General features: G+C 39.6%; 1 protein-coding gene across 1 annotated transcript in view; it reads left to right on the top strand.

Annotated features, from left to right (window-relative positions):
* LOC143022043 (ATP-binding cassette sub-family A member 9-like) overlaps positions 1–27,457 on the top strand; it is a 152,218-nt gene that overhangs the window by 110,469 nt on the left and 14,292 nt on the right. Inside the window, exons 8-10 of the mRNA XM_076179981.1 lie at positions 3,029–3,257; positions 14,445–14,656; positions 17,396–17,586. Of these exons, the coding sequence (XP_076036096.1) occupies positions 3,029–3,257; positions 14,445–14,656; positions 17,396–17,586 (632 nt within the window). The remainder of the gene's footprint in view (positions 1–3,028; positions 3,258–14,444; positions 14,657–17,395; positions 17,587–27,457) is intronic.

Raw genomic sequence — 27,457 nt, 5'->3', positions numbered from 1 at the left:
TTTTTTAATCATTTCCTCATCCAAGTAGTCAAATGCCACTTTCATTGACCTTAATAGGTTGAAGGTTTCTCCGACTATTTTATTGATATGTTTGTCCGGTGTCATGTCTTTGCTGATTATTACTCCAAGGTCTCTTTCTAAGTTCACTTTTTTTACTTTTTCACCATTTTTATAATTTCTTGATATTCTATTTTTACTTTTTCCAAACTGCATTATATTACACTTCTTGATATTGAAGTTCACTTCCCACTTTCGAGTCCATTTCCAGATTTTGTCCATGTCTAACTGTAATGATTCACAATCCTCCTCTGTTCTTACTTTCTTTAGTATTTTTGCGTCATCCGCGAAGAAATTCATATAATACTCAACTCCTTCATCCATGTCATTTATATATATGGCAAACATGATTGGAGCCAATACTGAGAACCTTGTGGGACACCACTTATCATTTCTTCCCAATTTGAGTATTTGTCTCTAATTACTACCCTCATTTTTTTTCCCAGTCAGGAAGTCTTCCAACCATTCCAATAATTTTCCTCTGATGCCACCTATTGATTCTATTTTTCTTATTAGTTTATTGTGTGGTACCTTATCAAATGCTTTTTGCAGGAAAGGCACAGTCTGCCCATCCGTCCCTCTCTTGTATTATTTCTATTAGTCTCGAATAGAAGCAGATCAGGTTTGTTGTACATGATCTTCCTTGTCTAAATCTAAATTGATTTGGATTCAGTATATTTTCTTCTTCCAGATGTTTAACCCATCTACTTTTGATAACTTCTTCACATATTTTTGCTACTGTGCTTGTTAAGGAGACGGGTCTGTAGTTGGTTGGATTTTCCTTGTTTCCTCCTTTATATATTGGTACAATATTTGCATTTTTCCAGTCTTGTGGTACCTTTCCTTCTTGAAGTGAGGATTTAATTATATTGTATACTTTGTCCATCAACTCCTCTATGCATTCTTTCAGTATCCAATTTGCAATTCCATCTGGACCATGTGACTTTCTGACATCAAGGTTTTTTATTTGTTTTTTTATTTGATTTCCTTCTATGTTACAGTTATTTCTTTCATTGGGGGGGATCTCATTCTATTCCCTCTTAGTTCTGTGAATTTTCAATTGTGGATACTGATTTGAAATGATTGTTCATAATTTCAGCCATTTCTAGTTCTTCTGTATATTCATAATTTCCGTAGTGCCGCTTTTCCATTTCTTGTTTATTTTTTAGTTTACCATTTACATACCTGTAGAATAGTTTAGGGTGTTCCTTGCATTTTTCTATTATATTTTTTTTGTAGTTTCTCTTCTCATCTCTGCATATTTTTACATAATCATTTCTTAGTTTGATATATGTTTGCCATTTCCTCGTTTTTTGTCTTTTTTCCATTTTTTCCAAGCTTTGTCTCTTCTATCCTTAGCCTCACTACATTTTTTTGTTGTACCAGCTTTTTATGTATACTCTTTCTAGCTTTTGTTGTGGTACATATTTGTTGTTAAGGTGAGGAGGAGAGCAGGGGTGGAAAGGGAGCTGGGAGATAGGATTGATGAAAGAGTATTAGGATGGTTTGGACACATGGAAAGAATGAGTGAAGAAAGATTAGTAAAAGAGGTGTGGAAGGCAGAGGTGGAATGAGTGAAAATGAGGGGGCATCCTAGGATGAGATGGATGGATGGCGTGAAAGGGGCATTGGGAAATACGGGAATGTCTCTTTAAGAAGGACGGGAGAGGACAGAAGATAGGGGTGAGTGGAAAAGGGTTGTGTATGGATGATGCTGTGATGCATGAGGGAGAGTGGGTGGGGGATGGGGGTTGAGGAAGTATGTATGAAAAAAAAAATTATGCAGAGGGGGGGGGGTCACCGAATATATGTAGTGGCCTTGCTGTGGATGTGCTGTGTCTTGCGGCACTGCTTCTGACCCAGGGCATTGGACAGGATGCAGGGATGACCCGTCATCCAGGAGGTGCCAAGATAAGAGGGAGGGAGGAGGGTGGAGTTGAGTGGAATATGTAGAGAATGGAATGGGTGGGAGTGGTTTCCATGCCTTTTTCTTTTTGGGTACCCCCCCCGTGTAGGGGGAAAAAACCTTTGGTATATGTATGTACATATTTGTTCACTCCCTCATTATAAATTTCTCCTATTATATTCCATTTCTCTTCCATCCATGTTTCTTCATTTAGTAATTTATCCCTGTTTGCATTTCAAAAGAACTTTTTGAGTTGTGTATATATATATATATATATATATATATATATATATATATAAATATATATATATATATATATATATATATATATAGGTATGTATATATATATTTATTCATATATATATATATATATATATATATATATATATATATATATATATGTATATATATTACAACTAGGACAATTAGGTAAATTAAATAAATGCACACTCCATTGTGAAAAGGTAGAGGAAATGCAGTAGAAATTGAAGCATCAAAGTGTATTTACAATCTGGGTCCTCCTGACTAGATTTCAGAGGAAGTGTTTCAGAGAGGATAATTTATGTTTAAGTGAAATGTATGAAATATCACAAAAATAGTGAATGAGAAATGAAACTAAAAGTATTTGGTGATAGTGAGCATTTGTTAGCTAGAGATGGAGAGAAGTGAGTGAGGAACAAAATGTGTTCTTCTTGAAGCTTGAATGATCATGTGGAGATGTTGGAGACAGAGCACATTTAATGGCTATTGGTGATGTGAATGGCAGTTCCATCCTTCAAAAATTTAGTTTGTATTTACATTGCAGACATATAGTTGTAATTTACAGGCCAGATGTTGATCATATAGTCTCCATGATTTAATGTAATAGTTTTTAAATTATTTTGATTTTTTCATTATGGAGGGAATTTCTGTCTGTTGAATGCAAGCTAAAATAAATGTCAGCAAAAGAATTCATGTGAAACTCAAATTTTTTATGTATATGTATCTGTGCTGGCTTTTTACTTTTATTGTACATACTAAACAGTTGTTATTAATATGAATATAACAAATTTCAACACACTTCAGGTTGGTTGTTAAAGAAGAAAAATTTAGAGGCCTCATTGGAACTATGATAAAAAGTGTCATACAAGATGCTGAATTAGTTCGTTGTTCTGCTAAGGAACTCTCATACATCCTTCCTCCAGCATCTTCCATCTATTTTCCATCTCTGTTTGAAGTTCTGGATGGGAGTGCTGCTAAGTCAGAATCAACTGGCTTACAGGGCTATGGTATTTCTATGACAACTCTAGAGGAGGTAAGTAGCTTTAACCATTCACTATAATTGTCCTTAAGTTGAAATGAGTCCTCTTGTATTTGTGGGACCAATGAAAAATACCTGCTTTTCAGATCTCATTAACCTCTTCATATCATACTGTAGGTAGCAGCATTAACCTCTTCAGTACAAGTCAAATTCTCATGCACAGCATCAGTTGCCTGATGTATGATGATTCAATAATGCATCACAATACTCACATTATGAAATATGAAGTCACAACTGAATTACTCATTCTCTTTCACTCTGAATATCAATAACTACAGAAAATATGATCAAGCCAGTTCACAGAATATGGGGGCCACTTAGCTACAACTACAAAATAAATATAATCAAGATGCCATCATCCTTTTATGACCATTCACACCTCATGATGCCTACATAGGTGTCATTATGTATTTACCTGATTGTATCTTATTGGAAGGGGAGCCATACTTATGGTGTTCCATCTCTGTATCTTGCAGTGTCAAGTTTCCTCTTAGATTCATGTATGGTTTTTGCACACAGTCTTGTTTCATCCAATTTGTTCCATACATCCACCAGTCTGTATGGAAAGCTATTCTTTTTTAGGTCTCTTGTATAACTGTCCATTTTGAGCTTCCTTTCATACCCCTTTGTATTTCTTTTATCCCAATTTAGTAAGTCTTCTATATCAAGGACTTCCATGCCTTTCATGATTCTATAGATGGTCTCAAGTCACCTCTTTCTCTTCTTTGTTCCAAAGTTGGTAATTCCAGTTTGGACAATCTCTCCTCATATGACAGTTTGGATTCTTTCAATTAAGGGGCTAGTATTTGATCTTTAGACTGTTGTATATTAGTGTGATGAATCCACCTTTGTATTGTGTGTTGTCTTTAACTTGTGTCATCATTGAATGTAGGTAATGTAGATTGTGGTTGTTAAATCTATGGAGGACTTGTGGGAGCATTCAGGAGTTTTTGTGAGAGTGGTGGAGCTTGTGTTGGGATTAGAGGTGGGGAGAGTGAATAGTATGTGGTGGGGGTGGGGCTCCATCATGGATGTGTTGTGTCATCCTGACTGTTCAATTTGTACATGGATGGGTTGGTGCAGGAGGTGAATGCAGGGATGGTGGGTTGGGAGTTGGAGATGGTTGAAGAGGGTGAAGAGTGGGAGATGAGTCAGTTGCTGTTCGCTAACAGTGCTGCACTTGTGGCAGGATTGGGGAAGTTGGTGACGGAGTTTAGAAGGGTGTGCGAAAGAGGGAAGTTGAGGATAAATGTGGGGTGATGGGATGTGCAACAGGAGAAAGTTGTAGCAGACTGGAAGTGAGTATTGAGGGAGAGAGACCAGAGGAGGAGGATAGTTTTGGATGCTTGGCGGGAAAGGGAGGAGTGGAGGTGGAGGTAGAACTTTGATTGGTAGAAGTGAGAGGATGCCTTGGGGGATTGGACCCTCTCTTAAACAAGCATTAAATAACCTCACCAGCCAGTCCACCATCACTGTACTTCCTTTTTTTCAGACATTCTGCATGGCATCCACCCAATCCAGGTGCCTTACCTGCTCTCATCATCTTAACCACTGACTTCACTTCGTCTTTCTTTATTTCTCCTCCATTTTCCTCACTCATCATGGTCATTTTCGTAGCGCTTCCCACTACAAATACCTTTCCCTCCCTATCCTCCTTCACATTTAGCAACTCCCTAAAATACTCTGCCCACCTACCTCTCACTGCCTTCTCTTCCATTATCATCTCTTCATCTGTACCTTTAACTACTTCACTCCAGGCCAAAATCTTGTGGGCAGCATGAGCTGCCAGACGTACGATGTTTTCGTCATAATATTCGCATCATAAAAAATAGTCACCGCTTATATCGATTGTTCTCTCTTTCTCCCGTGAATTTTGATAACCATAGAAAATGTGATGAAGACAGTTTAGAGAGTATGTCATTATGCAGGGGCAACTACAATAAATATAATCAAGACACCGATATGGCAGCCTCGCATATCCACTTGCTCCTCATGCCGCCTACGTATGCGGCACCGTATGGAAGAGGTTAACATTTTCTTCTTTGCTTGATTCACCTCCTCTTCCTCTCTTAATTTCTTTCCAAAACATCTTTTTTATTACTTTCAAAATTTTCTGTCATACTCTTACCCCATTTCACATCGGCTCTCCTCTTTGCCTTCTTTATCTTATGCTTTACTTCTCTTTACTTTGTACCTCTCATATGATTCTCTCATCCTAATTTGTAACCAATCTATGAATTCCTGCTTCTTCTCTTCTACACCCTTCTTTGCTTCCTCATCCCACCACTCGCTACCCTTCCTTCTATTTCCTCCCATCCTCCTTGTTCCACACACCATCTTTGCACACCTTATGACTTCCTCCTTGAACCATCCCCATTCCTCCTCCACTCCTAGCTCTACTCTATCCTTCACTCCCTCCCACTCCTCTCTCAGCTTCTTCTTATACTTCTCCTTTTCTTTCTCATTTAAGCAGTTCACTCTGAGTACCTCCCTACCTTCTGCCCTTTTCCTCTTTCTCCACCTATCCTCCACTCTCAACTTACCTTCCAAAAGATTATCTGATATTCCCCCACTCTCTCCCCTTAGAACATGTACATCCTTAACTCTTCCTACTATACTCCTGTTTACCACTATTTAGTCCATTAATGCTCTATCACTCTTCTATCCACCACCCTCTCCCATGTGTATTTATGCTTGACTTTCTTCCTTAACAATTTATTTGCTATCATCAAATTTCTTTCAAGACACATCTCTACCATCAACTCTGCACTACTATTTTTTCCTGGAATTCCATACTTCCCAATCACTCCATCTATTGGTTCATTTCTTACCCTAGCATTAAGGTCTCCCAATACAACTACATTGACATTTCTCCTTGATCCCTCTATTCACTCATTTATATCCATCCAAAAAGACTCCCGTACATACATCTACATTTAAGTTAGGCCAGTAGAAGCTCCCTAGCTTTATATATGGACTTCGTTTGTCCTAGGTAAACTGTTAATTAATGTGAATGTCATGCTGCTTCCTGGACTAGATTGTGGGGGAGTATAAGCATGTAGTGAAGGCTTCTATTTTATTTTTCCCTAATGTAATATAAGATATCATCTATTAAAGCAAACTGGTCTAGTGTTGTCTTTGTTAAGTGTCTACCTGGTAATTTACCTCCTTCTAAGTAACTGGCTAACTCCTGCCATGTGGAACTCTCCCTCTGTTTATCCTTGAAAGTTGTTTTATCATATCCCAACCAAGTTTCTTCTGGTGTTCTCATAATTACTTTAACTGGCCTTGATAGTTGGTTGGCTATGACATTTTCCTTCCCTTTTATATATTGGATCACATACTAATATTTTCTCATTTCTAAGATCCACCTATTCATACGTGGTGACTTGGTTTTTCTTTTGAACATGCTGGTTAGTGGTTGGTGGTCTGCAATATTGTTGACTTTAGTCCCCCATACATGATGGTGAAAATTTCTGCAAACTATTACTATTGCAAGTGCCTCCTTATCTGTTACTGCATACCACGTCTTGCATGGATTCAGCTTCTTTGAGAAATATCTTATGGGTTTAATGCTCCTGTTCAGTTGCACCTGGCTCAGTACAGCTCATATGTGCATGTTGCTGGCATCAGTAGTTAATACAAATAGTTGGTCGTTCCATACTTTCCCTAGTATTGGCACACTAGTTAATTTTTCCTTCAGGTGTTCAAATGCTTTCTGGTAATTACTATCCCAAACATATGTAGAATCTGATTTTGTGAGATTAGTGAGGGGTATTGCGATCTTAGTGAAAGCTGGTATATACTTCCTATAAAATCCACACATCCCCAGGAATCTTCTTACCTCCTTTACATTCTTTGGTGATTTCATCTTCAGGATTGCATCTACATTCTCCAACAGTGGTCTACTACCTTTCACTGATATTACATGCCCCAGGAATGTGACCTCCTATAACCCAAAAAGGCATGTACTTAAGTTTAAGTTAACTCTGTTTTGTTCCAGTAAAGAGAATAGTTCTCTTAGTCATTTCACTAATTCTGCAAAAGTGGGTGCCCATAGTATGATGTCATCCAGATAATTCCTAACCCATCCTTTATGCAGTAAGGGGTTCAACACATCTGTCATGTGTCTCAAAAATATGGCTGGTGTGTAATTCAGTCCAAATGGTAACCTTCTAAACATATACAAGGACACACCATCACTGAAAGTGGTGAGGTCTCTCCTTTCTTTATCTAACATAATTTGGAAGTATGCATCCTTCATATCTAGGGTTACATAATATTCATGTCCACTTGGTTGTTCCAGTAACTTATCTAATCTAGCTAAGGGATATACATCAACTGCTAGTTGTTTATTCATGTGTCTCTAGTCCAAATACATCCTTTTGCTACTGTTGGGTTTATTCACTAAGACTATTGGAGATAACCATGCTGCAGTCAATTTCCCAATAATTCCCCTTTGTTCCATATCTCGGAGATGAGGGTTTTTGCCTCATTCTTGGTCTTCCCCTCAAGTTTGCTCTATCTACCCTTCCACCTTCCACATCTTTTTGCTAGTCTTCACTCATTCTTTCCATGTGCCCAAACCATTCCAGTATTCTTACATCCACCCTATCTGCCAGCTCCTTTTGTGCCCCCACTTTCCTCTTCCTCTACTCATTTCTCATACTCCAGAGAGCAACCACAAAAATGGCTCCAACACTTTCAAACTGGATCTATAAAGAGAGACTGGCTAAATTGGAGTTACTGACTTTGGAGCAAAAAAGAGAGACAGGCGACCTACTGACCATCTTTAAAGCATTACAAAGGCGGAGCATACCGACAGGAAACCTTTTAGTCCATAACTAGGATGGATGCGAAAAAAATAGATAATAATGATAAATAGATAAACAAATAAATGATTAGAAAATATAATAATATAAATAATAATGATAATAATGATAAATAGATAAACAAATAAAGGAATAGAAAATATAATAATATCAATAATAATGAATAAAATAAATAAATACATAGGTATAATTAGATAATAAACAGATAAATAGTAAATAATAAATTGACATATAACTAATGATAATTGAGAATCAAGCAAATGATAATAGATAGACAAATGATAACATACATACATATACCAAGGCTTTTTCCCCCTTACAGGGGAGGTAGCTAAAAAGAAAAAGGCATAAAATCATTCCCACCCATTCCATCCCTAAATACACTCCACTCCCCTCCACCCTCCCTCCCATCTTAGCACCTCCTGGATGATGGGTCATCCCTGCACCTTGTCCACTGCCCTGGGTCAGAGGCAGTGTCGCAAGTCACAGCACATCCACAGCAAGGCCGCTTCATTAAATCGGCGAACCCCCCTCTCCGTCCCCCCATGCATAAAGGAGAAGACAAGGAGAAATCCCTTCGGGCTGTGTCAAATTTTGCTCACACATACTACCTCACCCCCCATCCCCCCACCCATTCCACCTCATGCATCACAGCATCATCCATATACAACCATTCTCCATTCACCCCTGTCTTCTGTCCTCTCCCGTCCTTCCTCAACAGACATTCCCCTCTTCCCCAATGCCCCCTTTACCCCATCCATCCATCTCATCCTAGGATGTCCCCTCATGTTCACTCCCTCCACCTCTGCCTTCCATACCTCTTTTACCAGTCTTTCTTCACTCATTCTTTCCATGTGTCTAAACCATCCTAATACTCTTTCATCAACCGTATCTCCCAACTCCCTTTCCACCCCTGTTCTCCTCCTCACCTCATTTCTCACTCTATCTAGCCTCGTAACCCCCATCATACTTCTCACACACCTCATCTCAAACACATTCAAACTCCTTCTCTCTTCCTCTCTTATGTTCCATGTTTCTGCCACATACAGTGCTGCTGGCACAGTAACTCCTTTATGCAGTCTCCTCTTAGCATCAATTCCCGAATGTCTATTCCTCATTACACTTTTTAATCCACCAAGGCATTTACTCGCTTCTCTCAATCTACATTCTACCTCCACCTCCACTCCACCTCTTCCTGCCACATTTGCACTCAAGTATCTAAAACTATCCACTTCCTCCAGTCGCTCTCCCTTAATGCTCATTTCCAGTCTGCTGCCACTTTCACCCCTTGTACATCTCATCACCTTACTTTTACCCACATTTATTTTCAGCTTTCTTCTATCACACACTCTCCCAAACTCTGTCACCAACTTCCTCAGTCCCTCCTCCGATCCTGCCACAAGCGCAGTGTCGTCTGCAAACAACAGCTGGCTCACCTCCCACTTTTCTCCATTTTCTTTAACCATCTCCAATCCCTGACCCACCACCCTTGCATTTACCTCTCGCACCACCCCATCCATGTACAAGTTGAACAGCCAGGGCGACATAACACATCTCTGACGAAGTCCCACTTTTACCTTGAACCACTCACTCTCTCCATTTCTAATCCTGACACATGCTCTACTACTCTCGTAAAAATTCTTGACAGCTCCTAGAAGCTTTCCTCCTATCCTGTATATCCACAAAACCTCCCACAGTGCCTATCTGTCTACCCTGTCGTAAGCCTTTTCCAGATCCATAAAAGCCCAAAAAACATCCTTCCCCTTTCCTATAGCTTTCTCACATATCTGTCTTACCACAAAAATCTGATCTACACACCCTCTACCCGTCCTAAATCCACACTGTCCCTCACCAATTACTCCCTCTGTTCCTCTCCTAATCCTCTCAATCAAGATCCTCCCATAAGCCTTCCCAACTACACTTAACAAGCTAATCCCTCTGAAACTACTACATTCACACTTGTCCCCTTTTCCCTTGTAAAGTGGAACTATACAGGCACTCCTCCAGTCCTCCGGCACTCTACCCTCTCTCCAGCAAACATTAAAAAACCTCACCAGCCAATCCACCACCACTGTATCTCCTTTTTTGAGACTTTCTGCATGGCATCCATCCAGACCAGGTGCATTACCTGCTTTCATCATCTTAACAACTGCCTTCACTTCATCCTTCCTTATTTCTCCTCCATTTTCCTCACTCATCACTCTCATTTTCTTAGCATTTCCCACTGCAACTATCTTTCCCTCCCTATCCTCCTTCACATGAAGCAACTCCCTAAAATATTCTGCCCATCTTCCCCTTACTGCCTTCTCTTCCATTTTCAACTCTTCATCTGCACCTTTTACTTTTTCTTCTCTACTTGATTCGCCTCCTCTTCCTCTCTTAATTTCTTTCCAAAACATCTTTTTATTACTTTCAAAATTTTCTATCATACTCTTACCCCATTTCACATCTGCTCTCCTCTTTGCCTCCTTTAGCTTGTGCTTTACTTCTCTTTTCTTTTCTTTGTACCTCTCATATGACTCCCTCATCCTATTTTGTAACCAATCTGTGAAAGCTCGCTTCTTCTCTTCTACAACCTTCTTTGTTTCCTCATCACTGTACCTCCTTTTTTTTAGACATTCTGCATGGCATCCATCCAGACCAGGTGCCTTACCTGCTTTCATCATCTTAACAACTGCCTTCATTTCATCCTTCCTTATTTCTCCTCCATATCACATGAATATCACAAAATGTTGAACAAAATATAGTATTTAAGCCATTAAACAATTGTAAAAGTACAGTGTATGTGCAGTTTTCAAAGGAAACAAATATTAAGTAAAAAACAGTAGCTATACTGCCCCTCTACCACAGAAGTATTGAATGCTTTGATATTGTTACAACAGACCAAGGTAGACATTGCAATATTACTACAAAAAATGACTCCACCTATAGGGGTTTCTATCAATTACCAGTCAATTTGAACATGTGGCACCTTCAGTCATGGATGTAGGATGTAAAGCTGAAAACAACTGAGGATAATCTCAGATTTATTTTCATTTTGTATCCATGACTGCAAGGATGCCAAATATTGATGTTAGCTGGAATTTGAGTCATGGACACAAACAGCTGGGTACAAGTGGACATGGCACAATTATTCCTAAATTAAACAAATCCATATTGTTTTGGTGTGAACAAAAGTATAATTAAACAAATCCATATTCTTTGGTGTGAACAAAAGTATAATTATATTATTTGGTATGAAAGAAAGGCCAGGCATTCCTTATGAAAATAACCTAATCATGGTATGGAGTGGTCCAGCTGTTCTGCATTGGGCAGCAACAATTAGTGTATATGTACCAGCTGGACAAATGTTTACATAATAGGAGGCCTATGATGTGTCACTACTGGTGGAAGCATTGATATCTGAATACCTCTGGTGACTACTGCATCTCTGATGCATTCTTCAAATACTTCATGATGGTTTTTCCAATTTCATCCTCTGTGGTTTGGAAGTTTCAATTATCAAGCAAAACCCCTGCAAATACATTGAGGAAAACTTTATGTTAATGGTCTTTATTAACAGCATTACACATCCTTATTGTTAAATCTTATATTATTTTATATTTGTCTGTCATATTAGGAAAAGGGGTTGTATCATGTCACCATGGTTGTTCACTGTTTAATGTGTACATGGATGGTGTGGTTCGAGAGGTGAATGCAGGGGTGGTGGGCAGGAGACTGGAGAAAGTGGGAGGTGGGGCAGTTGATGGCTGGGTTTGGGGGTGGGGGTGGGAGGGGGTTGGGGTGAATGTGTGTGAGGGTGGGGTGATGAGATGTGCAGGTGGGAGGATGACAGAGTTGAAGGTGGGTCTTAAGGAGAGAGGCTGGAGGAAGTGGATAGCTTTAGGTACTTGGAACGGATGTGGCAGGAAAGGGAGGAGTGGAGGTGAAGGTAGATTGTAGAGTGAGAGAAGCAAGTGAATGCCTTGGAGGATTTAAAATGTAATGAGGAATAGGCATTCGGGAATGGATGTGTGGAGGAGACTGTATAAGGGAGTGATTGTGCTGATGGTGCTGTGCAGGGCAGAAACATGGAGTTTGGGAGAGACAGTGAGGAGAATCAATGTGTTTGAGATGAGGTGTCTGAGAGGTGTAGTGGGGGTTGCAGGGTTGGATGGGGTGAAAGACCGGGAGGTTGGGGGGGGGGGGGCTAAGGGGGCTGATGGGATGGTTTGGACACAGAGGGAATGAATGGGGAGGGATTGGTGAGGGAGGTGGGGGTGGGGGGGAGTGGGCTTGAGGGGGTGACCAGATATAGGATGGATGGGTGGGGTGGGGAGGGCATTGAGCAAGAGGGGAATGTGTGTGGAGCAGGAAAATGGCAGGAGATGGGAATGAGTGGAGAGGAGGGTGGCTGTGTGTGGATGATGTTGTGACGTGGGGAGGGGAGGGGCTGGGAGGATTGGGTGTGTGTGAATGGTATTTTGGCACAGCCAGGGGGAGGGGGGTTGACTTTGGCTACCTCCCTCATAAAGGGGGGAAAAGCCCTTGGTATATATACATAAATAGATATAACACCTGATAATCAGAACTGCCATGTCTGATAACTCAACCTTTACCAGGCAAGGCTTGGACACAACTAAAACCTCTCACCCTTTTAGTAACTTACCGAGTTGTACCTAGTTGTATTTACCTAGTTGTATTTTGCAGGAAGGGGAGCTATGTTCGTGGTGTCCCGCCTTTCTATCTTGCAGTGTCTAGTTTGCTTTTAAACTCATGAATGGTTTTTGCGCATACTATTTTTATGATAGTAGTAGAGCATGTGTCAGGATTAGAAATGGAGAGAGTGAGTGGTTCGAGGTAAAGGTGGGACTTCGTCAGGGATGCGTTATGTCGCCCTGGCTGTTCAACTTATACATGGATGGGGTGGTGCGAGAGGTAAATGCAAGGGTGGTGTGTCAGGGATTGGAGATGGTTAAAGAAAATGGAGAAAAATGGGAGGTGAGCCAGCTGTTGTTTGTGGATGACACTGCGCTTGTGGCAGGATCGGAGGAGGGATTGAGGAAGTTGGTGACAGAGTTTGGGAGAGTGTGTGATAGAAGAAAGCTGAAGATAAATGTGGGTAAAAGTAAGGTGATGAGATGTACAAGGGGTGAAAGTGGCAGCAGACTGGAAGTGAGCATTAAGGGAGAGCGACTGGAGGAAGTGGATAGTTTTAGATACTTGGGTGCAAATGTGGCAGGAAAAGGTGGAGTGAAAGTGGAGGTAGAATGTAGATTGAGAAAAGCGAGTAAATGTCTTGGTGGATTAAAACGTGTAATGAGGAATAGACATTTGGGAATGGATGCTAAGAGGAGACTGTATGAAGGAGTGATTGTGCCAACAGCACTGTATGGGGCAGAAACATGGAACATAAGAGAGGAAGAGAGAAGGAGTTTGAATGTGTTTGAGATGAGGTGTGTGAGAAGTATGATGGGGGTTACTAGGGTAGATAGAGTGAGAAATGAGGAGGTGAGGAGGAGAACAGGGGTGGAAAGGGAGTTGGGAGATAGGGTTGATGAAAGAGTATTAGGATGGTTTGGACACATGGAAAGAATGAGTGAAGAAAGACTAGTAAAAGAGGTGGAAGGAGTGAACAAGAAGGGGTGACCTAGGATGAGATGGATGGGGTAAAGGGTAAAAGGGGCATTGGGAAAGATGGGAATGTCTGTTGAGGAAGGACGGGAGAGGACAGAAGACAGGGGTGAATGGAGAATAGTTGTATATGGATGATGCTGTGATGCATGAGGTGGAATGGGCAGGGGGATGGGGGTGAGGTAGTGTGTGTGAGCAACATTTGACGCAGCCCTAAGGGATTTCTCCCTGTCTTCTCCTTTTTTGCATGGGGGGACGGAGAGGGGGGTCGCCGATTTAATGAAGTGGCCTTGCTGTGGATGTGTTGTGTCTTGTGGCACTGCTTCTTAACCAGGGCAGTGGACAAGGTGCAGGGATGACCCATCATCCAGGAGGTGCTAAGATAAGATAAGAAATAAGATGGGGAGGGGAGTGGAGTGTATTCAGGGATGGAATGGGTGGGAATGATTTTATGCCTTTTCCTTTTTGGCTACCTCCCTTGTAAGGGGGAAAAAGCCTTGGTATATGTATGTATGTATGTATTATATATTTTTATAGGCAAAATGTGTTGAGTATGGATATATTCTTGATCATTTCTATGGTAGTTGCTAGCATCTGCCACAAAAATGGGGATACAGGGTTGAATTTCCTCAAGAAATAATCTGGCTGTACAAGATATTGTCAAATTCTGTTAACTTTTTTATGGTTTAAAGGGCAAGTTATTTTTGTAAGAGAAATATTTGAATATTTTTTCCAGGTTTTTTTAGCCCTTCATGAAGAAAATGAAGGTGGTGAACTTCAGGATATGAACAGCTTCTCAAAAAAAGTGGTTCAGGAAAGATCTGCTTCATCTTCACCCCTTCATACCAGTCCATTAGGAACTCCTGATGGAGGTGGAAACTCATTGAATTTGCATAATTTACATGAGGCAGGGAATGATTTATTTGATCTACAACACTTAAGTGTAGAGTAAGCATGTTTTATTTTTTTCTCTCTCCTTCCTCTCTCTCTGTCGCTCTTCTCCTTCTGTTTATGGTCAGACAGTGGGTGAAGGCTAGGGATGATCCTTCATCCACAAAAAGCTAAGGTAAAAGGATAAGCATAGGAACTAAAGAAAGAAAGAGATCACAAGAGATCATAAGGCCTACACTAGACAGTTCCATGTCCATTACTACCTGTCATCCAGTGGTAGGATTAAAAAAAATTAACAACAGGTTCTTTTACTAATAGAATGCCAGGTTAGCCCAGTATAGGCTTAATTATAGCCTGTATTAGCCAATTTATAATAACCGGTTCATGGAGCTTGTGAATTTCCAAGAAAAAATTTATTCAAACCAGTAAGAACCAGCTGAATCCCCACACAGCTATCATCCCCATCCATAAAGTTATCTAACCTCTTAAAACAACCGATAGTTTCATCACTAACTACATGGTTACTATGTCTATTCCATTTGTTGACCACTATTGGTAAACTAGTTTGCCTATACCCTTGTTAAATTTAAATTTGTCCAATTTAAATCGGCTTAATGGAGAATCTTGATTGAGAGAATTAGGAGAGGAACAGAGGGAGTAATTGGTGAAGAACAGTTTGGATTTAGGACGGGTAGAGGTTGTGTAGATCAGATCTTTGTGGTAAGACAGATATGTGAGAAAGCTATAGGAAAGGGGAAGGATGTTTTTTGGGCTTTTATGGATCTGGAAAAGGCTTACAATAGGGTAGACAGGAAGGCACTGTGGGAGTATGCAGATATACGGGATAGGAGGAAAGCTTCTAGGAGCTGTCAAGAGTTTTTATGAGAGTAGTAGAGCTTGTGTCAGGATTAGAAATAGAGAGAGTGAGTTGTTCGAGGTAAAGGTGGGACTTCGTCAAGGATGGGTTATGTCGCTCTGGCTGTTCAACTTATACATGGATGGGGTAGTGCGAGAGGTAAATTCAGACGACACTGCACTTGTGGCAGGATCGGAGGAGGGGTTGAGGAAGTTGGTGACAGAGTTTGGGAGAGTATGTGATAGAAGAAAGCTAAAGATAAATGTGGGTAAAAGTAAGGTGATGAGATGTACAAGGGGTGAAAGTGGCAGTAGACTGGAAGTGAGCATTAAGGGAGAGCGACTGGAGGAAGTGGATAGTTTTAGATACTTGGGTGCAAATGTGGCAGGAAAAGGTGGAGTGAAGGTGGAGGTAGAATGTAGATTGAGAAAAGCAAGTAAATGCCTTGGTGGATTAAAGAGTGTAATGAGGAATAGACATTTGGGAATGGATGCTAAGAGGAGACTGTATGAAGGAGTGATTGTGCCAACATCACTATATGGGGCAGAAACATGGAACATAAGAGAGGAAGAGAGAAGGAGTTTGAATGTGTTTGAGATGAGGTGTGTGAGAAGTATGATGGGGGTTACTAGGGTAGATAGAGTGAGAAATGAGGAGGTGAGGAGGAGAACAGGGGTGGAAAGGGAGTTGGGAGATAGGGTTGATGAAAGAGTATTAGGATGGTTTAGACACATGGAAAGAATGAGTGAAGAAAGACTGGTAAAAGAGGTATGGAAGGCAGGTGTGGAGGGAGTGAACATGAGGGGACGTCCTAGGATGAGGTGGATGGATGGGGTGAAGGGGGCTTTGGGGAAGAGGGGAATGTCTGTTGAGGAAGAACGGGAGAGGACAGAAGATGGGTGAATGGAGAATGGTTGTATATGGATGATGTTGTGATGCATGAGGTGGAATGGGTGGGGGGATGGGGGGTGAGGTAGTATGTGTGAGCAACATTTGACGCAGCCCAAAGGGATTTCTCCCCATCTCCTTTTATGCAATGGGGGGACTGAGAGGGGGGGGTCGCCGATTTAATGAAGCGACCTTGCTGTGGATGTGCTGTGTCTTGCGACACTGCCTCTGACCCAGGGCAGTGGACAAGGTGCAGGGATGACCCATCATCCAGGAGGTGCTAAGATAAGCGGGAAGGTGGAGGGGTGTGGAGTGTATTCAGGGATGGAATGGGTGTGAATGATTTTATGCCTTTTCCTTTTTGGCTACCTCCCTTGTAAGGGGGAAAAGCCTTGGTATATGTATGTATGACTCATTCCCCTAGATTAAACTCCAGCTCAGTGCATTATCCTATCAAATGCTAAATAGATTTTTTCTGTGGCAGGTGCCAGAAAGTTATGGATGGGACCTTACTGGGTGGGTTGAAAATTGAAGTAACTCCTGTAGCCCCCACAATATGCATTATATGAATTTCATTTGGGTCCTTGTGGCATGGTTTTATTCAATTAATGGTCTGATGCTGGTTCAACCTTTATCCTGTGCCTCATGGTTCAGATCCATCTTAGTTAACCAATAGGTAATAGTGACCATCTTAGGATTTTCTTCAGATGAGGGTAATTCCCCACTGATGTAACCCTTAAACCATTGTTGTGCTTATCAGTACAACCCATTCAGTTTGAAGAAGAGAAAAAAAAAAATCATAGAAATCACAAAAAACATATTTATTTCCCTCTTTTGAGCAGCCATGAAAAATACCCTTTTATCCTTTTGGGATCAATATCTTAAGTATATATTTCTCAAAATCTACCTGTTGACATAATGACCAGACAATTACCCCCTAACTGGGGAACTTCTGTTCATTTTAAGGGTCTGTGATATGTAAAAGCATGAAAAAATACCTGCTGTGTTCAACTTTTTTTTTTTTTTTAAGTAACCCCATACCTATCTTTTAGGAAACACAGATGGAGAGCTTTCAAGGCTTTGGTCAAAGTACGAGTATTGGGCATTATTCGTGAATTTGCAGCTGTCTTCTTCCTCATTGTAATGCCACTTCTCTTCACAATTGGAAGTATTGCAGTTGCTAGCAGTGCAAGTAGTCACGTAAACACACTGCCGAAAGAAATGGAATTAATAATGAATACTGGTAGGTTTTATTTAAATTCAATATATTTTTAACTGCAGTAAATAGTAACCATTAACTCCTTCATTACAATGATGCATTTATGGCTTTTGTTCTACTAATGCCTATCTGTTTTTGTACCAAGGGCCTTTTTACCCATATAAGGGAGGTAGCCAGCTAAGGCACACCCCACCCCCACACAACCCACTCCCCTCCCATTCATTACCCATTATTTACCTCTATTCTTAGCTCTCCTATGAATGCCAAGCAGTTAAGGGGGTACGCGACACCTGGGGGTGTGAATTTTGGTCAAGATTATGGCATTTTTCAAAACTGTGTTCAAAATGTTCGTATACCACTTAGAAACAAATCCCGACAAATAATTTTTCAGCCGCGCGCAAATTTAAAAGGTCCTGGGGGGGTGAGGATTAAAGGGACAGATTTAAAGGCGCAACCCACACTAGAAGGAGGCGTGCCACTTAGGACCTTCAGGCGCAGCGAATAACGTTGAAATTTGATTGAATTTACACTCGCCCAGTGTATCAACGGCCAATACGATTGTGGAGGGGAAGGGAGGAAGGTGGAGGGAGAATATTTCGCCAACTTTGTGCGAAACTAAGCGTTAGTTACCGGCTAACTCTGAAAAGGGAAGTACGCATGTCTCATGAGCTCTCATTGCAATCTATTACTTTAGCTAGTACATATTACAGTACTCTTTAGTACAGTCATCATGGGTAGCAAAAAGAACAAAAGAACATCACAATGACAAAAAACAGCAGTTAAAGATGGCAAGCAGTCAAAGACGACTAAAGATCTCACCACCTCTCACTCCACCACCGCCCTCACCTGCACCTCTGTGACGGTGACAGAGGTAAAGGACAACATTAGACTAAACAATTCAAAGAGGAAGATTAAATCCAAAGAAGAAAGCAAGAGGAAAAAGATCAAGGCTATACAGGAAGAAGAAAGAAGAAGGGACATCATATGATGCTGGAGGGGGTGCCCTACCAACATAGATTGGCGAGGGGAATCTGATGAGGAAAGAGAAGGTGCCCACTACTGGAAAATAAACCTCTTTCCAATGATTTAGATACCCTGAAGACCCCCATCAGAGAGGTTTCATATGAAGAAACCGCCAAAGAGGTGCAAAAAAGCAAATTATATGATGTTGTCGTCCTGTGCGTCGTCACTACTGTGACATACTTATACTTTAGTTTTTCAGTATTTAAAGTAATTATAAATAAAAAATTATCATAATTTTTTATGTACTTACTTATTATATAATAAGAATTAAGCCATGAAAAATTCAGTCAAATTGGTGAAACTATAAGCAAGTTTACAGATATATTCATATTTCAAGTTGCCATATCTCCGTTCGTTATTTTTCTACTTTTTTTTAATCATAAAAATTCTAATATACATTAGATTAGATGAAACTTACAGGGAATATTACTTTTAGTAACTGCTAGGGCTGATCGATCGAATATTTTGAATAGGATGAAAGAATTCGGAGTAATAATGGAAACAAGAGCAAAAAAATTGTATTTTTCACTATTTTTGCCAGACATTAAAATTGAAATGCCTGTATGCAAAAGTATAAAGGAAATTGTTTAATTACTCAATGACCGGCCCTAGGTGTGCCTACTGACTAATCATAGCCAAAATATAAAACAAATTGGTCCACGTATTATGGTGCTGTGCACTTTTAAATGTCGCTACTGGTATACATACATGTGTACATGTGTACATGTGTACATGTGTACATGTGTACATGTGTACAAACATCATTCTGCTTCACCTAAAATGTAGGCAATATGGATACCTATTTACCTGAGAAGTTTCAGCTCTTTACTCTAAATATTTTAGAAAATGACCTCCAGGTGTCGCGTACCCCCTTAAGCTCATCACTGCAGTGATGCACTTTGTAAAGTAGGGTTTTGCTGTGTTCACAATGAATACTAGCCACCTTACACACACCATCAGCATACTACTCAGACTTCTACAATAACTTACCACCTGCATCAAGCAGTACATCCATACAAAAATACTTGAATATTAAGATCACAAAACAAGCACTGGCAACCAAATTGCCACTCCATCAAACCCCTCCAGAAATTAGCCTAGAGTGATGGACCTGAGGCAGAGAAAATGGTATATAAGGTAAAAGGAAACAAAGCAGACAGAAAAAGACGAGGAGAAAGGAAATTGAAAATAGCTTATACCAATATAGATGGAATAACTTCAGGAATGAATGAATTAAATGATTATCTGGCCTTAGAAAAAACAGACATAATGGGAATAGTGGAAACTAAATTAAAGTGTACTCTACCACCCAACACTGTGGGACAAGGTTTATACAATTGTTGGACAAAGAATAGAAAGGATAAACAGGGTGGCAGAGTATTAATTTTGACTAATAAAGATTTAAATGTAACAAAAATAACTGAAGGAGAAAATAATGTAGAATCAATTACAATACAAGTTGAAAGTAAATATATGAAGAGTAGAAAATTTGTAGTGGTGTATGTGCCCCCCAAAGCACAGTCATAGACAGAAAATTATTATTCCAAAATATTAGAAGATACAAAATATGAATTAACTAATATACTGAAGGACAGAGGAAATATAGTAATTATGGGTGACTTTAATTCAAAAGAAATATGTTGGGAGGAAATGACAGTGAAGGGTGGAGAGGAACTCTGGGGTAATGTCCTGCTTGACATGACCATCGAATACACAATGACTCAGTGGATAAGGGAAAATACCAGATACAGAGGTAGTGAAGAACCATCAAGGCTGGATTTAATACTTACGACAGAGCCTGAAATTGTCAACAAAATTGATTACAAAACTCCAATAGGAAAGAGTGACCATGTACTAATAGAATTTGAGTTGAAAGAGCAAATGGATCAAAGCTGAAATGAAAAACATAGGATAGGAAGACTAATGTACAACAAAACAAATTTTGAGAAGCAAAAATTTCTTTCTCAATGCAAACTGGGAAAAATTCCTAAATGAAGAAACAGAAATGGAAGAGAAATGGAATATACTAAACGAAATTTAAGATGAGGGAGTGAATAAATAAGTACCTTGACATAAAAAGGAAAGAATATACATAAAAAGCTGGTACAAAAAATGTAGTGAGGCTAAGGATAAAAAAGACAAAGCTTGGAAGAAATGGAAAAAAGACAAGAAAACAACCAAATGGCTAATGTACATCAAACTAAGAAATAATTATGTAAAAATACGCAGAGATGAGAGGAGAAACTACGAAAAAAAAAAATAGAAAAATGCAAGGAAGAACCCAAACTATTTTACAGGTATGTAAATGGCAAACTGAAGAACAAACAAGAAATAGAAAAGCTGCGACAGGGCAAATATGGATATACAGAAGAACTAGAAATGGCTGAAATTATGAAGGAAATATAGAGAGATTTCCCCCCTCAATGAAAGAAATAATTGTAACACAGAAGGAAATCAGCAACCAAATCAAAACCCTTGATGTCAGAAAATCACATGGTCCAGACAGAATTGCAAATTGGATAATAAAAAAATGCATGGAGGAATTAACAGATAAGATATACAATATAATTAAATTCTCACTTCAAGAAGGAAAGGTGCCACAGGACTGGAAGAATGTAGACATTGTACTGATTTATAAGGGAGGAAACAAGGAAGATCCATCAAATTACAGACCGGTCTCCCTGACAAGCACCGTAGCAAAAATTTGTAAAAAGGTAATCAAAAATAGATGGGTTAAACATTTGGAAGAAAAAACTATACTGAATCCAAATCAATTTGGATTCAGACAAGGAAGATCATGTACAACAAACTTGATCTGGACCTACAAAAGGCATTTGATAAGGTACCACACAATAAACTAATAAGGAAGATAGAATCAATAGGTGGCATCAGAGGAAAATTATTGGAATGGATGAAAGACTTCCTGACTGGGAGGAAAATGAGAGTAGTAGAGATAAATTCTCAAATTGGGAAGAAATGATAAGTGGTGTTCTGCAAGGATCAGTGCTGGCCCTGATCATGTTTGCCATATACATAAATGAGATGGATGAAGGAGTAGAGTCTTTTATGAATTTCTTTGCAGACAACGCAAAAATACTAAAGAAAGTAAAAACAGAGGAGGATTGCAACTCGTTACAATAAGACTTGGACAAGATCTGGAAATAGACTCAAAAGTGGAAAGTGAAATCCAATATCAAGAAATGTAGTATAATGGAATTTAGAAAAAGTAAAAACAGAATGAGAGATTATAAAATTGGTGAAAAAGAGGGGAAAAAAGTAAACTCGGAAAAAGACCTTGGAGTGATGATAAGCAAAGACATGACACTGGACAAACATATTAATAAAATAATCAGAGAAACTTACAACTTATTGAGGTCAATGAAAAATGGCATTTGTCTATTTGGTTCTGGAAATGATAAAAAAAATTTAACTACACTGATAAGACCAAAAATTGAGTACGCAGCGACACTATGGACAATCAGTACCAAAAAAGGATTGTGGTACTCCCCAAGGCAGTTGTAGCTCCTCTTGGGGATTGGTGCCACCTGCGTAGAGCCGGTGGCCAGGGCTGGTTGCCGCCGTTTGGCCCCCAACTCTTGGGGTTGGGGGGTGGTCCCACGACGTAGACACTGCGGCTCCAGCACTGCCCAATCACACTTCTCTGCACCCCCTCTAAAGTCATTGAACGCCTAATACTTCAACTTGTCACACCACATATTCCCCTTGCTGACTCACAACACGGTTTTAGGCCACTACACTTCACAAACACTCTTCTGATAAACCTCACACAAAGAATTTTAGATGGCATCAATTCAGATAGGCTCCACCACAGAACACTTCTTATAACATTAGACATTAGTAAAGCTTTTGATGCTATCCCCCGCCACAACCTAACAAATAAAATATATAATACAGACATGCACAATAACACCAAAGGATGGCTGGCCAATTATCTGGCAGGTAGGAATGCTTATGTGTCATATAATGGCCAATCATCGCACATCAGAAACATTAAGAATGGAGTACCACAGGGCTCTGTTCTATCCCCCACGCTCTTTAATCTATACATGCATGACTTACCCACACCAGACACCTCAGAAATACAAATCTCTTCCTACGCAGACGACATAACAATCACATGCACACATCGTAACACAGACAAAGCTGCAGAAATAATCCAGCCATACCTTGATACACTCAACACATGGTTCATCACAAACAGACTCAAAATAGCTCCAACCAAATCTACAGCAACACTTCTCACCAACTGGACAAAAGAACACAAATACATACCTCATCTCTACATCAACAACACTCTAATACCACACACAAACACACCGAAAATTCTTGGTGTAACATACGATAAATCCATGTCTTTCAAACAACGCCTCACAAACATAAAAAAACAAATGCACACCTAGACTTAACGCACTTAAGTCAATCACTGGAACAACATTTGGACAAAACAAAGAAACTAATACAACAATATACAAACAATACATATGCTCAGTGATGAATTATGCGAGTCCTGCATGGGCTCCTAATCTCAGTGAGACACACCACAACACCCTTCAAATCATACAAAACAAAGCCCTAAAAAACAATTACAGGCTGCACAAATACAACACCTACTGACCATTTACACCATGAAACAAAAGTCCTCAAAGTCAAGGACCACCTCGACATGAGAGGCACACAAACACTTGCCGCAGCCACCACAAACACATCACACCCGCTACACTACATAGCAGAACACCCACACACACCAAGAAACATTAAAACAACACCCAAAGACCTGTATCACACACAGATACTCTCTTCTCTTCCTCCACAACCACCAAATACAGGTAAACGTCGACTTATGATGGCCGCGACTTACGATTGTTCGACTTTACGATGACGACGACGACGATATGATGATTTAACCCCTTCCATACGGTGCCGCACACGTAGGCGTCATGAGGAGCAAGTGGATTCGCGACGCTGCCATATCGGCGTCTTGATTATATTTATTGTAGTCGCCCCTGTGTTTTTACATTCTCTCAAATGATTCATTCTCTGTGGTTTTCAAAATTCGCGGGTGAAAGAGAGAACGATCGATATAAGCGGTGACTATATTTTATGATGCGAGTATTATTACGTCACGTCGTACGGCTGGCATTGGCTGCTGCCCGCGAGATTTAAGTTCCGTACTGAAAATACATATTATAGTGTTTGAATATGGTAAAAAGGATAAAAATAATTAAATAAACTACTGTACATGTTTAATAGGCTATATTCAGTATCTCTGGTGGTTAATATACAGGTAGGCTAGGTACAGTGACCACGGAACAGAGTGGGGATCGACTTACGATGAGATCGTCTTACGATGGCTCTATCGAAACCTAATGCCATCGTAAGTCGACGTTTACCTGTACTAGCCTCCGGAAACATATTCATAATCATATCACTCACCACTCCATTAACCACTTCCAGTTCCATTAACCACTTCCATATGGTGACGCCTACGTAGGCGGCATAAGGAGCAAGTGGGTACTCGATGTCGACGTCGCAATCTTGATTATATTTATTGTAGTCGTACCTACGTAATTTCCATTCTCTCTAAACTGGCTTCATCAATTTTATATGGTTATCAAAATACACGGGTGAAAGAGAACAAACGATTGAGCACTGACTTTATTTTTTATAATGCGATTATTATGACGCAATATCGCACGTTGGGCAGCTAATGCTGCCAGATGTGTGATGTGCCCCGGAGTGAAGAGGTTAACACACTGAAAGACAACACACTGCTGCATGCCAGACCCTGATATCCACCCTTCTGAATCCTCTCTCACGAAAGGACAGAGTCCACCAGGCCAGACTGCGGTGCGGCCACCACCCAGCACTTCTAAGCTACCAGAAGAGGCTGGATGACCGCATTGTGAACAGCTGCCCAGGATGTAACACTTCACCCCATACCATACAACACATAATGGAAGACTGCATTATACACAATCATGCATGCAAACAACACAACATACACTCTATAAAGGATTTGTGGGAAAACCCAGTTTCGGCTGTGGCATTCCTTGGGGAGACGGGACTGCTCGGACAGACAGTCTAGGGAACAACAACAACAACAACAACCAGTACCAAAAAGAATATAAAAAAATTAGAAAGAATACAAAGAGCAACAAGAAAACTGGCTCCAACTCTTTCCAAAATGACATATGAACAAAGACTGTCCAAATTAGAATTACCAACTCTGGAACAAAGAAGGGAAAGAGGAGACCTACTATCTATAGAACCATGGAAGGAATGGAAATCTTAGCTAAGAATGATTTATTGAAATGGGACATTGGAAAAACAAGAGGACACGAAAAGAAACTCAAAAAAGATAATTACCAAAGAGATCTGAAAAAAAAGAATAGCTTCTCACACAGAGTGATAGATACCTGGAACAAATTAGACAAAGAAACAGTGTGTGCAAACACTATTCAAGATTTTAAGAAAAAACTTGATGCTGAAAGATACAAAGATGGGTCACCATTAGCATAGCTCCCTTCCTGTATAATACAACAAGGTAAATACATACATATACCAAAGGCTTTTTCCCCCTTACATGGGGGGTAGCCAAAAAGAAAAAGGCATAGAAACCACTCCCACCCATTTCATTTCCCATATATTCCACTCCCCTCCACACAAGATACTGAAGCAAAAGAAAGTGCATCAATTGAGCGCCTATCTAGTGGTTTTGTTGCCAACACAAAGGAAACAAATAGTTGTTATTGTGCAGGATGTGTAGGCTGTGTTTCTTATGTGACAGATAAGGTAAAATCCACTTCTTGAAATAATTATAGTTGGCACAATGGAGAAAGAAAAAGATGAAAAAATATTTAATGAAACAACAAAGAGAAGCCTGGATATAAGTAGTGTACAATCACTGAAAGGTATTCTTCCCCCCCACAAAAAAACATATTTAACCTCTTCACTCCGGGGTACATCGCATGTCTGGCAGCATTAGCTGCCCGACGTGCGATGTTGTGTCATAATAATCGCATTATAAAAGATAAAGTCAGTGCTCAATCGTTCGTTCTCTTTCAACCGTGTATTTTGATAACCATATAAAATTGATGAAGCCAGTTTAGAGAGAATGGAAATTACGTAGGTACGACTACAATAAATATAATCAAGATGACGATGTCGGCACCATTGAGTACCCACTTGCTCCTCATGCCGCCTACGTAGGCGTCACCGTATGGAAGTGGTTAATGGACACTCCAAGGACAAACCAAAGGTGGGAGAAAGAAAATCCAGGAGAAATAGGTAAAGGCTTAGATATAGATAGAGAAATCCAGGAGAAATAGGTAAAGGCTTAGATATAGATAGAGAAGTTAGATATAGCTATGCATTAAGAAATCGTGAAGTAAATGAATTATTGGAAGAAATCATAGATTTGAAATTTGAACACTGATCTGTACCTAGGGAATTGATTACTTTGCGTAAGAGTAATGAGCAAACAACTAGAGAGTTAAGTGACCTAAGGAGCAAAATTTATATGCTCAAAAGAAAAAATAAAAGAATGAAAAATGAAGACAAAAATAAAAATGAACTGAAAAAGGAGGTCAAAGAGCAATTACAGGTAGTGACCAGAAAGGTGGAAGAGTCAATTAAAGAAACAGACCTCATTGAAATAAAAAATCAATGGAAATAAGAACAGGAAAAAATATATATATATATATATATATATATATATATATATATATATCCTTTAGAGAAATAGTACAAAAGCAGATGGAGGAAAATACAAAAGAAACAGTTATGAAAGTAATTAAAGAAAAGGAAAATTGGGTGAGAGATACAGTTGACAAAGGTAAATGCATTGTGGTCCATGGTATCCAAGAAAAACATGATGAACCAGAGAGAAAAGGAGGAAAAGAGAGAAAAGATGAACCAGAGAGAAAAGGAGGAAAAGGAAATAGCTAAGAATTTTTTTAAAGAAATAAAGGAAGAAGGGCAAAATTTTGACAGAAATTGACGAGATTCACAGGATAGGCAAATATTCAAAAGAAAAACAACATAAACCTGGAAAAATAAAACTAAGAACTCAAATGATAGCCAAGGAGGTACTATTGAAAGTGGTTGAATTAGCAAACAGTGAGAAATTCAAACATATATGGATCAAAAAGGAAATGAGTGATGAGGAAAAAGAAAAAGACAAAGCTCTCAGAATTGAAGCCAATGATAGAAATGAGAAAAGAACAGAGACAGGAAAAAACGAGTTTTTTGGGAGAGTACTGGGCCTGAGACTGAAAAAATGGTACATCAGAAAAATGGAAACTTAAACCAAAAAAATTGAAGAAAATATGAAACTAAAAGTGGCATACACAAATATTGATGGTATGATCTCTAGAATTAAGGAAATAAACAACTATCTGGAAGTAGAGAAACCTGACATGGGAATTGTGGGGACAAGACTGAAAGGCCCTCTATCAATAAGTATGGTGGGACAAGGTCTATACAACCACTGGGCAAAAAATAGAACAGACAAACAGGGAGGAGGTGTCATGATATTGACCAAAAAGGGTTTAGATATGACAAAGATAAATGAAAGCAAATATATTGTGGAATTAATTATGATTAAAGTTTAAAATATAAAAATGAAAAATAGAAAATTTGTAGCAGTGTATGTGCCACCAAAAACACAGGCTTGGTCTGATAGTGATCCTTCTAAATTACTGGAAGACACAATGAATGTGCTAAATGAGTTACTGAAAGAGGGTGGTAACATAGTAATTATGAGTGATTTTAATGCAAAGGATATAATCTGGGAAGAAATGATAGTAAAAGTGGGAGAAGAACTTTGGAGCAACATTCTGCTGGTTATGAC

Source organism: Oratosquilla oratoria, chromosome 3, assembly GCF_046742065.1.
Source record: "Oratosquilla oratoria isolate Oo_2021 chromosome 3, ASM4674206v1, whole genome shotgun sequence".
NCBI classification, from domain to species: domain Eukaryota; kingdom Metazoa; phylum Arthropoda; class Malacostraca; order Stomatopoda; family Squillidae; genus Oratosquilla; species Oratosquilla oratoria.
The sequence above is the reverse complement of the archived record's forward strand: the minus strand, read 5'-3'. Positions and strand labels throughout refer to the sequence as shown.